Source organism: Aquarana catesbeiana, linkage group LG08 (assembly GCF_042186555.1).
Source record: "Aquarana catesbeiana isolate 2022-GZ linkage group LG08, ASM4218655v1, whole genome shotgun sequence".
Taxonomy (NCBI): Eukaryota; Metazoa; Chordata; class Amphibia; order Anura; family Ranidae; genus Aquarana; species Aquarana catesbeiana.
Genome location: NC_133331.1, coordinates 210,398,351 through 210,414,140, shown reverse-complemented (window position 1 = coordinate 210,414,140; position 15,790 = coordinate 210,398,351). Strand labels below are relative to the sequence as shown.

Here is a 15,790-nt window from a genome sequence, read left to right as displayed (position 1 = left end):
ATCCAAGTCCAAAAACATGCAATTTTAGTTTTTTTTTTTCCCTTTCCCGTATATCATCTCTCAACTGTAGCAATTTTCCCCCTCGAAAAGAAATCTATTTTTAGTGCAGCACAGAGAGCAGAGCAAGAACCCTTATTGTAAATGTGTCTAGCTAAATAATATCTGGCTTGTCGAGATCAAATAGAATTCATTGTGAAAATAGAAGCTGCGACTTGTAAAGCACCCCATACCCCTGCTACTCTATTATTTCTATGTTTACATTCCTACTCATGACAATTTCTAGCTAGTCATGTAAGCTGTTGTGAGGGATTAAATAATTAGGGAGCATTAAATGTATTTGAGGAGCTGGGTCATGGAAAGTGAGGGGGAGGGAGGCAGAAACGGAGAGGGAGCGAGAGAGATATAAAATCTATCCCTTTACTCACAGCCTGGTAGCTGGAAGGGACAGATCATCTTGAAAGACTTTTTTATTTATTTTATTTTCACATTTACCAGTTTGATACGGCTGAGATGGGTGAGTATTGATTGTAGGAAGATGGATTGACATGAGAAGCTATTTCACATGAGGCACACCATAGGCATGAATGTGGAGTATACCTCAGGAATTCAGCCTGGCTCAGAAGCCATTCCAGTTTGAACTGCTTATTGTAGACCTTTTGCTTTGATACAACAAAATCACAGCAAAATCTGTTTTACTGGTTAAGCTGTATCTTTGGAGTGTTATACCTGTTTATACGTGTTTCTCTCTAATGACTGTGGTTTATGGAAACCATTAACAAATTCACTGCTGCATGCATTGTATATTCTTAGAACAAGAAACCTTAGGCCTTTTTAAATACCTTATTTGATTTTTATCGACATATTTTATTCAAGGCTGCTCAAGTCTTTAGGATGAAATTGCATTATACATGAATCAGCATGGGTCATATAGTTTTGAAATATTAACAATTGCTGGACTCCTCTTGCATCTATCAGTTGCTTCTTAGGCTGAATTAAGTTTATTAATTCACAACTGACTTGACTAGAAAGAACCATGATATCTTAGACTACTCAAAATATATTTCAAATAATCAATTTATATCAAACCCTTTCTAGTTGCTGAATTGTATGCTATTAAGCACAATGGATGTGCACCATTACAGATAATATTATTTGGAATCAAAGAGACTTTGGATATATTATTGTCACTACTGTGTATGTTTTGAAAGATCTTCTGCGTTTCTGTTCCTCAAATTTTGCTTCTCAAAGAGTTTACTAAACTTTTACTCACATTTGTCATTTAGCCGGATACTTACATTCACTGTATGTAAAATGAAAAATTATATTAGAGAACTTTAAATCATCGGAAATGCATTAGATAAGGACAGTGAAAGTATAAAAGGTCAAACATTTTAAATTAGATTGGCATTAAAAGGTTAAGTAGGGTGGTCTGACATCCCAGTGCTCGAAAGCTAATATCACTACTTGGCATGAACCTTGATTCATTAGATAAGATAGTGGTGAATCCTTTGTAAAGTTTTAGTTTTAGAATCCTGATGTTTCTCTGAAAGTGCACTTTTCTAATTAAGTATTTATGTGATGATAGCTGATTTGACAAGGATTTCAAAGTTTATGCTAGAGACTTAATTACATTTGATTTATCTTGTCTAGCAAGATTCCAGTGCCATTGATAAGCATATGAAACATCTTCCTGCATTCTAGCTGCCTATATAGTCTGAAAAGTGCATTAGCCCTAATAAATGTATACACTATACATTACCCCTAATAAATGTATACACTATACTGGTTTAAAATCAAACACACATCAATGACAGTCACAAATCCACACATGAGTTAAAAGTATCCCCTGTAAACACCACTTACTTTTTACAACCACAATTTACCATACTTTTATGAATAATTTTCATATCCCTTAAAAGCAATGGCTGCCCAGGAGCCTAGAAAAATTATCCTCTCCCCAAATGTGAACTAGTAACCACTGCCACAATATTAGCTTATTGTTAACACATACAATTCACACAATATTTTTAGACAGTTTTACAAATGTCTTAACACAAAAGTATATTCCAACTGATAACCAAACCAAATAAAGAGGGTGTTCCATTTGGAAAATCTGATAAGGAGACATGGGGGTTACTTACTAAAGGCATATCCACTGTGCACTTGGAAATGCACTTGGAAGTGCAGTCACTGTAGATATGAGGGGGACATGCAAGGAATATACAAAACAACATTTTTGTTTGCACATGATTGGATGATAAAATCAGCAGAGATTCCCCTCATTTCAGATCTTCCCCTCAGATCTGCAGTGACTGCACTTTCAAGTGCACTTGCATTGCACAGTGGATTTGTCTTTAGTCAATCAACCTCAAGCATTCTTGAGCCAAGATCCCAGATTTGCTCCCTCAAGGCCATGGGCCTGGTAGTACTTGATAATACTGCACTCCTTGTAGCTACAGTATATCACTGACCCTGTCCCTTCTCTCCTACTCAACTTTTAGTAACTTGGTGTGTAATGATATTACACTTTAAGCCTTCAGATTTTCTAGCTCACAAGACAACAACCTAAGTTCCAGCAGAGTGGACATGACTTGAGGCAGGTTAACTCTGCTGTGGACCCTTTTATACATGCAAATGGTAGCTGCCACTATGGGTTTTAACCGAAGTGTGCTGTTTATAGCACCTGCTGTTGCAATTTTGACTTTTTAAAATTATATATCTGTATCACTTGCTGCCATGCCCAAGCGGAAATGTAACAGAATTTACAATACAATATTTTTCTTTAAAGAAGCAAATAATTAATCAATATTAGGTTAGAGGATTTAGAAACCCAACTTAACAATTTTAAGATATTCTCTTACTGAAAAAAAAAATAGTTCAGAAAAATATTTACAGAAAAGACATTGTAAAATAAACAATATCAACAGCAAAATAAATGGGAATACAAGTGAAAAGCACTTAGCAAAGTTCAAATGGTGCTTGGTTTCATGAGGAGTACAATTAGATTGTAGAATAGTTCAATCTGGTATATTAGACTCACCAGCTTTCACAAATGGTTCTTTTGCATTCTTCATAGTTTCAAGAGCTGCCATCCTTTCTGGTCCTAAAGAAGGTGTTTACAGAATTAACATTAACAACAAATGTTGTCAATGTTCAATCTGGTATATCAGACTCACCAGCTTTCACAAATGATTCTTTTGCATTCTTCATGGTTTCGAGAGCTGCCATCCTTTCTGGTCCTAAAGAAGGTATTTACAGAATTAACATTAACAACAAATATAAGGGCCTAAGCAGTGTACTGAAGGGGTGTTAAGATGTTTCATGATATTTAGCAGACACCCCCTTAATGTCAGTTTTTTTGCACCGTTGCACCAAATGAAATTACGACTTGATAGAGACCAAATATAATATAGTAATAAATCCTATGCTTATTTTGTTTAGGAGCTTTGATGTGTTTTAACCTGCTTTTCCTTAGTAAATATAAATGTGTTTGGTATCTAAATGATTGTTTTTTTTCTTATACATTAATGTAACCACTTTTATTGAATATAACTCCATCATAGCTAGAGTTATGGAAGTTATATATTGTTTGGCTCTGTTAGTTCAATCTCAGTCTGCAATCTAGACTCACAGGAGTGCATTTTGTTAATAAACATGTTTTAATGACAAGTTATTAAGAAAAGGCTGCATTAGGAGGCTTTGTTAAGTACTGTATAAGATACCGCTAGAAGTGTTATGATCCTCTGCCTGTCATCTACCTTTTCTCTGTTTTCCATCTAACGTGAGCTGTCAATTGTTCTATAAATGGGAATGTCTTCGTCTCTCAAATGTATTCATTCTCATGAATGCCTAGCACTGTTGTGAGATTTAAATCTGACTGTTTTTGTCTCTAACTTCTCAAGTTTGGATAAATGAAAGTGGCACTGTGTTCAGTGTGACTTCTGTCCTCTCAGTTTGGGGTTCATCAGATCTCATTACATAACACGGGGGTTGATTTACTAAAGGCAAATCCACTTTGCACTACAAGTGCACTGAAGGTGCACTTGGAAGTGCAGTCGCTGTAGATCGCTGAAGATCTGAGGGGAAGCTCTGAAATGAGGTGAAGCTCTGCTGATTTCATCATCCAATCATGTACAAGCAAAAATGCTGTTTTTTATTTTCCTTGCATGTCCCCCTCAGATCTACAACAACTGCACTTCCAAGTGCACTTGCAGTGCACTTGTAGTGCAAAGTGGATTTACCTTTAGTAAACCTACCCCATGGTGTTATAAGATCTAAAATCTAATCCAGCCCTATATAACACTGAAATTAAGATAACATTTAGTAAATGCTGTATATTTAATTCCAAATCCAAAATGTACTGTTTTGAGAACCCATGTCAGGTTTATTCTGATGTTTGTATACCTGTTAGGTAACTTTTCTCCCACTTTTCCCTCCTGGTAACTAACACTCATCTATTTGCTATAATTTTACCAAATTGTTTTACTAATTTCATAACCACTTGACCTCCTGAAGGTTTTACCCCTTTCATGACCAAAGCATTTTTTGCTATTAAGCACCTTGCGCAGGAGGCATGTTCTTGGAGGATGTCCATGGACGACCTCTCAGAACAAGAGCCTCGCTGTAGCCATCTTTCAGCTATGGTGCAGTTTTGAGGAGGTTAACCACCTCAACTCCGGAAGGTTTTAACCCCTTCACGACAAGGCCATTTTTTGCTATTTAGCATTGCGCTACTTCAACTGGCAATTGCGCGGTCATGCAACACTGTATGCAAATTAAATTAATATAATTTTTATAACACAAATAGAGCTTTCTTTTGGTGGTATTTGATCACCACTGGATTTTTTTATTATTTGTGATATAAATGAAAAAAATACAAAAAAAATTGAAAAAAAACCCAATATTTTCTACTTTCTATAAAATCAAAGAGGCTCCGCCCTCCTGTCCAGCCAACCTAGTGTAAACTTGAAAATGGCCTCAGCCCATGAGTCTCTGCCAAAGCCACAAACCCTGACATGCTTTTCTCCATCCACCGTATTAAAGTGGAGGGCCACCCTGGAAAAAAAAAATCACCAAAATCCTAAAAAAAATAATAAAAAAAAACATTTGAGAAAATTTTTTTTTTAAACTTACCTAAACCCTTGTTGCTAGGCAGTCTTTCTAATCTGCCTCTTCCTATTCCGCAGCGTGTTCTTCTCCTCGGTGAGCAGCCCTGTTGTCTTCTGGGAACTGTGTGTGTTCCCAGAACACCACGAGGCCATTCACAGAGCGGAGGGCCGCACCGCTCGTGCATGCGCAGTAGGAAACTGGCAGTGAAGCCGCAAGGCTCCACTGCCTGTTTCCCTTACCTAGGATGGCGGTACCGGGACCCGAGAGCCGAGGGACGGGTCAGCCTCGGGCGGCCGACATCACGGGCACCCAGGACAGGTAAGTACTTATTTAAAGTCAGCAGCTACAGTGTTTGTAGCTGCTGACTTTTACATTTTTTTTTTCAGGCCGGAATCCTGCTTTAAGCTCCTGTGGGTGGAGCGAAACATTTCAGGGGGTGTGGCTTTGGCAGAAACTCCTGGGCTGAGGCCGTTTTCAAATCTACACTAGATTGGCTGGACAAGATTGCATCACTTCTTTGATTTTATACATATATTGCTTCAAATGAGCAGCTTGGCAGCCTGCACCTTCCTCCCTAGTGACTGCGGAAGTTTGGCTTCCCTAGCTTGAGAGGCGTTCATGATCTAGCACCATTTTCTACTTTCTGTTATAAATCATATCCAATAAAATCAAAATTCTTCATAAATGTAGGCCAAAATGTATTCTGCTACATGTCTTTGGTAAAAAAAAATCACAATAAATGTATATTAATTAGTTTGCATTAAAGTTATAGCATCTACAAACTATGGTATATATATTTTAAAATTGATCAATCCTGATGTACTGATGGCCTATCTCATTTCGTAAGGCCCTTAAAATGCCAGGACAGTACAATACCCCCCAAATAACCTTGTTTTTGGAAAGTAGACAATCCAGGGTATTTAGTAAGAGGCATGGTGAGTTTTTTTGAAGTTGTAATTTTTTGTCAGAATGTTTTGGAAAATGAAGAAATTTGTTTTTTTCACTTTTTTTTTTTTTTTTTTTTTTTACATACTGTCACAAGTGCAGTACAGCATCATCACATGACTAGTGTGGTGGTAATCAGGGTTACTGACTGGTGACAGTATGCTAAATAATAATAATCATTTTTTATTAAATTTTTTAAACGTTTTCTTTTTTTTTCTACTTTTTTACATGCTTTCATCAAAGTAGTTCAGTGTCACCATACTGACGTGGTACTACTCTTCTGGGGGGGGTTTACTGAGATTGCTGTCACAGTGATGAACACTGTAACAGCAAACATTTTAACTGTCAAGTGAACTGTCAAGAATAGGTTTTCATTAATGACAGTTTGCTTTCTGTTGACATGTTGCAATTGGCTACAGCTATTGCATGGTACAGGGTGCTGTGATTGGCCCAGGTACCGTGTGATAGCTGTGGGCCAATCACAGCACCGCTACAAAAAGCACAGCTGTTACGAATGAAACTCATTCAAAACAGTTGTGTATACATAGTGATCATGTGATCACATAACAATCACATGATCCACTGGCTGCTTTAAACCGCTGTACTAACAATTAGTAATAATTTCATTACCTTTTTTTTTCTTTTTTTGTAACATTGGAAAACATATACTGTATGTGATCCTTGAAGGTTGCCATGTGAAGACTGTTTGCAGGCAATAAAACTGCAGAAAGATGGTGTAACGCCATCTTCTTTAAATGCAGATAAGGGGTTGGTTGTAAAAAGAGTGCTGGAGCAGGGGCAAGGTTAAAGGGGTGTTTTCTTGTGCTTGAGCACCAGCAAATTTCCCTGGCTCCTCTCTTACTCCCCACCATTTGAGTTTTATAATATTAAAAAGAATGAATAATCAGATAAATATTATAGATGGGACTAGGGATGAGCTTCGAGTTCGAGTCAAACCCATGTTCAACTCGAACATCACATGTTCGACCGTTCGTCGAACTGTTCGCACCAAATTCGAGTGGCGCGTCACGGCCCATAATTCACTGCGGCATTGAAGTGCATTGCTGGCTGATGATTGGCCAAGCATGCACTATGACCCCCATGCTTGCCCAATCACAGCGCCGTCTGTACAGAGAGCCTAATTGGCCAAAGACAGGGTGGCTCAGGGGGTTTAGTACACGCCCCACACTATATAAGGCCGCCTGCGTGGTGGCCTTGTGTAGTGTGTTGCGGCGGCAGAGAGATAGACAGAGAGACAGTGTCATTTGATTTAAGTTAGATAGAGTAAGCAGGCGAGTCAGTTAGCTGCACTTACAGTGTATTGTGTGTATATATATATATATATATATATATATATATATATACATACATATATATACACACACACACACACACACACACACACACACATTATATATATATATATATATATATATATATATATGCATCCTAGGTGTTGTGTGTGTGTATATATATATATATATATATATATATATATATATATACACATACACTGTATTCAGTTTAGCTAGATCCGTTCCTGTTATTCTCTTCCTACTGACAGGCAGGCAGGTGTTCTTACAGTATTTACAGCTACCTGAAGAAAATTGCTGGTGTTCTTCTGATCCTATTAGTACCACAGGCAGGCAGCTGCAGTATTTACAGTTAGTGTAGTGCGTCCTCTGCACAGTGTGCACCTAAAGCTACCTGAAGACAATTGCTGTTGTTTCGATCCTATTAATACCACAGGCAAGTAGCTGCAGTATTTACAGTTAGTGTAGTGCTTCCTCTGCACAGTGTGCACCTAAAGCTACCTGTGGACAATTGCTGTTGTTCTGATCCTATCAATCCCACAGGCAGGCAGCTGCAGTATTTACGGTTAATGTACTGTGTCCTCTGCACAGTGTGCACCTGAAGCTACCTGAAGAAAATTGGTGGTGTTCTTCTGATCCTATTAGTATCACAGGCAGGCAGCTGCAGTATTTACAGTTAGTGTACTGCGTCCTCTGCACAGTGTGCACCTAAAGCTACTTGAAGACAATTGCTGTTGTTCTGATCCTATTAATACCACAGGCAGGCAGCTGCAGTATTTACAGTTAGTGTACTGTGTCCTCTGCACAGTGTGCACCTAAAGCTACCTGAAGAAAATTGGTGGTGTTCTTCTGATCCTATTAGTACCACAGGCAGGCAGCTGCAATATTTAGTTAGTGTAGTGCGTCCTCTGCACAGTGTGCACCTAAAGCTACCTGAAGACAATTGCTGTTGTTCTGATCCTATTAGTACCACAGGCAAGTAGCTGCAGTATTTACAGTTAGTGTAGTGTGTCCTCTGCACGATGTGCACCTAAAGCTACCTGTGGACAATTGCTGTTGTTCTGACCCTATTAATACCACAGGCAGGCAGCTATAGTATTTACAGTAAGTGTACTGTGTCCTCTGCACAGTGTGCACCTAAAGCTACCTGAAGAAAATTGGTGGTGTTCTTCTGATCCTATTAGTACCACAGGCAGGCAGCTGCAGTATTTACAGTTAGTGTACTGCGTCCTCTGCACAGTGTGCACCTAAAGCTATCTGAAGACAATTGCTGGTGTTCTTCTGATCCTATTAGTACCACAGGCAGGCAGCTGCAGTATTTACAGTTAGTGTACTGCGTCCTCTGCACAGTGTGCACCTAAAGCTACCTGAAGACAATTGCTGTTGTTCTGATCCTATTAATACCGCAGGCAGGCAGCTGCAGTATTAACAGTTAGTGTACTGTGTCCTCTGCACAGTGTGCACCTAAAGCTACCTGAAGACAATTGCTGGTGTTCTCATACTAATAATACTACAGGCAGGCAGTTGATTCTGCTAGCTGCCGTATCAGTATATATATATACATCCCAGCTTTGTGCAGCTACATCTCACTGCAGGCCATTAGTATGTCTGTAAGGCCAACAAGGAGAGGGAGACAGTCACAAGCCAATAAAAGAGGGCAAGCAGGGTCTGTGTCTAGAGGCAACAGTGCTGGTCGTGGAGACGGTGTATCCTCATCAGCATGTGGCCGTGGGACACGCTTGTCCTTTTTTCGGCAGATGGCCGTGTTGAGCCGCAACATGCGGAAGACTTGGTAGAGTGGATGACCAAGCCGTCCTCATCCTCCTCATCCTCTCTCACCCAGGCTCAGGGTACTTTGTCTGGCAAAGCAGCTGCCAATGCGGCCTCTTCCCTCAGCTCAATGGCATCAGTCACTCCTTCCCTAGCCCCACCATGTCCTTCTGAGGAGTCCCCTGAACTGTTTGACCACAGTGTTGGGTACATGCTCCAGGAGGATGCCCAGCATTTTGAAGGTACCCAGCTAGAGGAAGGCAGTAACGTGAGCCCAGAGAGAGGGGGTGCCCAAGAAGGAAAGCAATCTGGCAGTCATGTTCCCCCAGCTGCAGCATACTGCCAGCTTTGCTCCAGTGATGAGGAGGGAGGGGATGATGAGGTCACTGACTCCACGTGGGTGTCGGATAGGAGAGAGAAGGAGCCAGCTTAAGGGCAGCACACCGACTGCATCACACCGCAGAGCTCCGCATGTGCAGGGCGCTGCTGTCTCTGTGTGTTATTCCAAAAGTTCTTTGGTGTGGGCCTTTTTTGAGTGCATCAGATCCCACCGCTGCTATTTGCAACATATGTCTCAGGCTTACCTCGCGTGGCCAAAACATCACCCGCTTGGGCACCACATGTTTGACCAGACATATGTCGAGTTTGTCGACTGTGCGGTTCCTCAGTGGCAGGTTCCCAAATGCCACTTTTTCTCACAGAAGTCGATTCCAGCTCTCTACCGGCATGTGGAAAGCAATGTCTTGGCCTCTCTGGACAGGGTGGTCAGCGGTAAAGGTGCATATTACCACTGACTCATGGTCCAGCAGGCATGGACAGGGACGTTACCTATCTTTCACCGTGCACTGGGTGACTCTTCTGGCAGCTGAGAAGGATGCAGGACAGGGTGCAGTAGTGTTGGAGGTTGTTCCGCCACCACGCCTTCAAAATTCTACTAGTGGTGATTCTGCCACACCACTCTCCTCCACACCCTCCTCTTCTTCTTCCTCCATGGCCTCTTCCTGTGCTGATTTGTCCTCGGAACCAGCGGTGCTCCGTAGGCTTTCAAGGGGCTACGCAAGCACACAGGCAAAAAGATGCCATGCGGTGCTTGAGCTGGTGTACTTGGGGGACAGGAGCCAGACTGGGGCAGAGATTCTGTCAGCTCTGCAGTGGCAGGTTCAGAGGTGGTTGATGCCACGCCAGCCTAAGGCAGGTGTGGTGGTTTGCGACAATGGCACCAAGCTCCTCTCCGCCCTCCGACAGGGACAACTGACCCATGTGCCCTGTTTGGCTCACATCCTTAACTTGGTGGTGCAGCGGTTCTTGGGCAGGTACCCGGGCTTACAAGATGTCCTGAGGCAGGCTAGGAAAGTCTGTGTGCATTTCTGCAGGTCATATAATGCCAGTGCTCAGCTGGCTGACCTCCAAAAGGAATTTAACCTGCCCAAGAAGCCACGAGGATGGTGAGCAGTGACAGTGCATGCATCTGTGACACTGTCCCTCTTGTCCACCTGTTGGAGCACACGCTGCGTGGAATAATGGACAGGGCACGTGAAGCAGAACAGAGGGAGAAAGAGGAGGACTTCCTTACCTCTCAAGGCCCCCTTTATCCAGACAGTGTTTCTGCGTGCCCGCCGATCACAGAGAAAGAGGACGAGGAGGAGGAGGAGGATTGTGTCAGCATGGAGGTGGAGCCTGGCACTCAGCATCAGCAGCAGTCTTCAAGGGATTATTTACAGTCCAAAAAAACCCATAGACTTGTACGTGGCTGGGAGGATGTGGCTGCGGATCATGTCATCCTTAGTGACCCAGAGGACTCTAGACCGAATGCCTCAGCATCCTGTAAAGCCTGCTGAAGGATCCTCGTATTCGTGGTGTCAAGGGGAGGGATGATTACTGGCTGGCAACCCTCCTTGATCCACGTTACAAGGGTAAGGTTGCGGACCTTATCTTGCCATCGCAGAGGGAGCAGAGGATGAAACATCTTTGGGAGGCCTTGCAGAAAAGTTTGTGCAATGCATTTCCAGAGCCTGGGAGGTTACAATTTCCTGGTCCTCCTGGACAACGTGTTGCTGAGGCTTCGGTCAGTCACAGAAGGAGCGGTGGAGAAGGTGGCCATCTGACTGATGCATTCAGACTATTTTTTTAGTCCGCAGCCCCAAGGTCTGATCGGTTCCAGCAACCATCGCCAGCGTCTGATTCACATGGTGCAGGATTACCTAGGGGCAAGATCAGACTTGGACACCTTTCCCACTGAAAATTCTCTGGGTTACTGGGTTTTGAGGATGGATCACTGGTCAGAGCTTGCACAGTATGAAATTGAGCTACTGTCCTGTCTTGCATCCAGCGTTCTTTCGGAATGCACATTTAGTGCTGCTGGAGGCTTTGTAACCGATCACAGGGTGCGCCTGTCCTCCGAATCAGTCGATCGGCTGACCTTCATAAAAATGAATCAGTCTTGGATCACCAGCTACCAAGCACCTGATGCTGATGTAACTGATTGCTTTTTTTTTAATGTGAGATCCCTTCAAGACTGCCTATGCTGATGCTGAGTGACTATCCTGTTATGCTGAGTGACAATCCTCTTCCTCCTCAATTTTCATGCTGATAGCTTGTAAGAACATTTTTCATTCTGGGCACCACCACCAGTGGCCAAGGTCCAATCTTTCTGCCCCTGTTTAACAGGGGCGTGTAATTACAATTTTTGATGCAATACTTTGCAGCAGGGCTCATTCCTGCACTCCAACTATAGTATCTGTGAGGGGTTGCAGTGTTGTGGCACCAGTGCCCAAGGCCCAATTTTTCAGCCCCTGTTTAACAGGGGCGTATAATTACAATTTTTGATGCAATACTTTGCAGCAGGGCTCATTCCTGCGCTCCAACTATAGCATCTGTGAGGGGTTGAAGTGTTGTGGCAATTTTTCTGCCCCTGTTTAACAGGGGCGTGAAATTACAATTTTTGATGCAATACTTTGCAGCAGGGCTCATTCCTGCGCTCCAACTAGAGTATCTGTGAGGGGTTGCAGTGTTGTGGCACCAGCACCAGTGCCCAAGGCCCAACATTTCAGCCCCTGTTTAACAGGGGCGTATAATTACAATCTTTGATGCAATACTTTGCAGCAGGGCTCATTCCTGTGCTCCAACTATAGCATCTGTGAGGGGTTGCAGTGTTGTGGCACCAGTGTCTAAGGCCCAATTTTTCTGCCCCTGTTCAACAGGGACATGTAATTACAATTCTTGATCTAATATTTCACAGCAGGGCCCATTCCTGCGCCCACCAAGAGTAACTGTGAGGGCTTACAGTGTTGTGGCAACACCATCACCACCAAAGGCCCAATTTTTCTACCCCTGTTCAACAGGTGCATGTAATTACAATTCTTGATATAATATTTCACAGCAGGACCCGTTCCAGTGCCCACCAAGAGTAACTGTGAGGACTTACAGTGTTGTGGCACCAGCACCACCACCAAAGGCCCAATTTTTCTACCACTGTTCAACAATGGCATGTAATTACAATTCTTGATCTAATATTTCACAGCACGGCCCGTTCCTGCGTCCACCAAGAGTAACTGTGAGGGTTTACAGTGTTGTGGCACCATTAACACCTAAGGCGCCAATTTCTGCTGAGTATATAGGGCAGGCCCCTACTTTCAAACATCCAACTTACAAACGACTCCTACTTGCAAATGGAAGGAGACAACAGGAAGTGAGATGAAATCTACCCCTAGGAAGGGAAATTCTCTCCTGTAAGAGTTAATATGGGAAAAACGTGTCTCCTCTTCACTGATGCTTTATCACCAATCCTTGTTTCACTAAAAACCCCAAATTTTCAAAAAACATTTGTCATTGGGACAGAAAGGGAGGTGAAAGCTTCTGAAGAGGTGCACAGACAGCAAAACAAATGTTACCGGGGTGATAACCCTTCCCTATGTTTTCCAAAAAGCTTAAAAATAGATTTTTTGGCTGAAGCTACACTTTAAAAATGTACCAGTTCAAAATTACAAACAGAGTCTACTTAACAACAAACCAACAGTCCCTGTCTTGTTTGCACCGCCTGTATACTGCTGTTCAAAGTATATAGGGCCTGGGGGCCCCACACCTGGTAATGGACTGGGGGGGTACCCATGCCGTTTGTCTCACTGTTTTTTATCCATATTGCCGAGACCCGACATTACATTAAAGCCGCAAGCAGTTTTAAATGACTTTTATTCCTTTAAAAATTTCATTCTGTGCAGGGACTGTTTTGTTTTTTGTTTTTTTTCTTCATTTTCTCTGTGCAGGGACTGTTCTAAGCACAGGAAACACGCGCCACTTTACAGGCAGACTATAGACACCCCCCAGGTACGATATTTTACCGGTTTAATACAGTGCATTTTCACCCCCTTCCTTCCCTGGCCAATTTTTAGTTTTCAGCGCTGTCGCATTTTAAACGACAATTGCGCGGTCGTGCAACATTGTACCCAAAAAAAAATTGATGTCCTTTTTTCCCCATAAATAGAGCTTTCTTTTGGTGGTATTTGATCGCCTCTGCGGTTTTTATTTTTTGCGCTATAAACAAAAGAAGAGCGACAATTTTGAAAAAAACACAATATTTTTTACTTTTTGCTATAATAAATATCCCAATTTTTAAAAAAAAAAACAAATTTTTTCCTCAGTTTCGGCCAATACGTATTCTTCTACATATTTTTGGTTAAAAAAAATCGCAATAAGCGTATATTGATTGATTTGCGCAAAAGTTATAGCGTCTACAAAATACGGGATAGATTTATGGCATTTTTTTAAAAAATATATTTATTTATTTTTTTAGTGGCGATCGCGATTTTTTTTCGTGACTGCGACATTATGGCGGACACATTGGACACTTTTGACACATTTTTGGGACCATTCACATTTATACAGCGATCAATGCTATAAAATTGCATTGATTACTGTGTAAATGTGACAGGCAGTGAAGGGGTTAACCACTAGGGGGCGGGGAGGGGTTAATATGTTTCCTAGGGAATGCTTCTAACTGTAGGGGGAGGGGACGTACAAGGGGAGGAGACCGATCAGTGTTCCTCCGTTCTGGGAACACAGATCGCTCTCCTCTCACCTGACAGGCTGTGGATCTGTGCGTTTATCGCGGCCGCCGGGCACATGCACCGGGTCCCAAGCAACGCGGCGGGCGCGCGCGAGCCCCCTAGACGGCCGGGAATCCCAGGACGTCATATGACGTCCACCCAGGATGGGAGGTCCCATCCCAGGACGTCATATGTCTATGGCTGGGTAGGGAAGTGGTTAAAGAAATATTTCACTTTTATTTTCTCACTTTAAGCATCATTAAAATCACTGCTCCCGAAAAAACGTCCGTTTTTTAAACTTTTTTAAACTTTTTTAAACTTTTTTTTGCATTGACCCCTGGGGCAGGACTCTGGTCCCCAAACCCTTTTTAGGACAATAACTTGCATATTAGCCTTTAAAATTAGCACTTTTGATTTCGAACCTTCGAGTCCCATAGACTTTAATGGGGTTCTAAAGTCCGCGCAAACCTTCGGTCCGTTCGCAGGTTCTGGTGCGAACCGAACCGGGGGGGGGGTGTTCGGCTCATCCCTAGAAGGGACATAATTTGCTGCAATCTCCCAAGCTCGTCTGTTATTTATTATACCCTTATCACCCAAATCTCCAACAGACAACAGTTCAGACATCAATGTTGGTGCACACCCATTAGCACCATGACAACATTTAGTTGGCATAGATTCACAGCCAATCCAATACAATACCAAGTTCACACTGGTTCATACCATCAGGTGACAGCAGGAGGAATGCCATATCCTTTCTCAGCCCATCCACCCAGTTCCACATGAACTGAAAAGATCAATGTTTAGGGTGCTAGATTTACAGTTTTCATATGTACAAGGGGCAAATATTTTGTATGCAGCATGGCTAACTGCAGGCAAGCTATTCTTTTGCTTTTGTAATATAAATATAATAAAAATAGGCTGAAACGCAAATAAATATAATACAAGGAAAATAGATGGAGCCATCATTTTTCAACCAAAGAATATGAAAAATATATTATTGCTTTGTTTTCACTTATATAATATTTATTACCTTAGGGGCTAACTTCATTTCCCATTCACAGCAGTGTCATGCCAGTTAGTGACAAACACTTCCACTGGGTCAAGGACAGCAACGTGGATGGGTTCACCTGATCCCTAGTCTGTGGCACTTTATGAGTTAATCTAGTGGTAGTGGTAGGGCTGTGTACCAGTATACTCGGAGTTAAGCACTGAAAATACCTTTTCCCCCACCCAGGGTATAATATAGGTCTTCTCTGAGTTGAATGCAAGTGGTGTTTTCTGGAAAGAGAGAAAGAATGCATGTAGACTGTGCTGGAACAGCCAGTAGGTCTAAGCAAACCCAAATCATCTCATACCTGGACAGGAAGATAAATGTTCATTTTTTATGTTTAATTAACATTTGCAGTGCTTGAGTCTTATTGTGTTGTTGACACTTTATAAGATTAGATTTTTAATTTCTTGATATGTGTATGCTTTTATTATAACTTTCAATTTGGGTATTTGGTCCCCCTATGCATCCTCTCAACACCACATTTTAAAAGGCTTGCATTTTTTACTTGATCACATTGTAAATGAACGATAAGGAGATGAAGTCAATACTTTAGTAACATT

At 42.0% G+C, this 15,790-nt stretch overlaps 1 protein-coding gene across 2 annotated transcripts in view; it reads left to right on the top strand.

Moving 5' to 3' along the window:
* Positions 1-344: 344 nt before the first annotated feature.
* LOC141106257 (rap1 GTPase-GDP dissociation stimulator 1-A-like) overlaps positions 345-15,790 on the top strand; it is a 355,344-nt gene continuing 339,898 nt past the window's right edge. For both annotated transcript variants that reach the window (XM_073596883.1, XM_073596880.1), the window contains exon 1: positions 345-514. In XM_073596883.1, the coding sequence (XP_073452984.1) occupies positions 511-514 (4 nt within the window). In that variant the 5' untranslated portion in view covers positions 345-510. The remainder of the gene's footprint in view (positions 515-15,790) is intronic.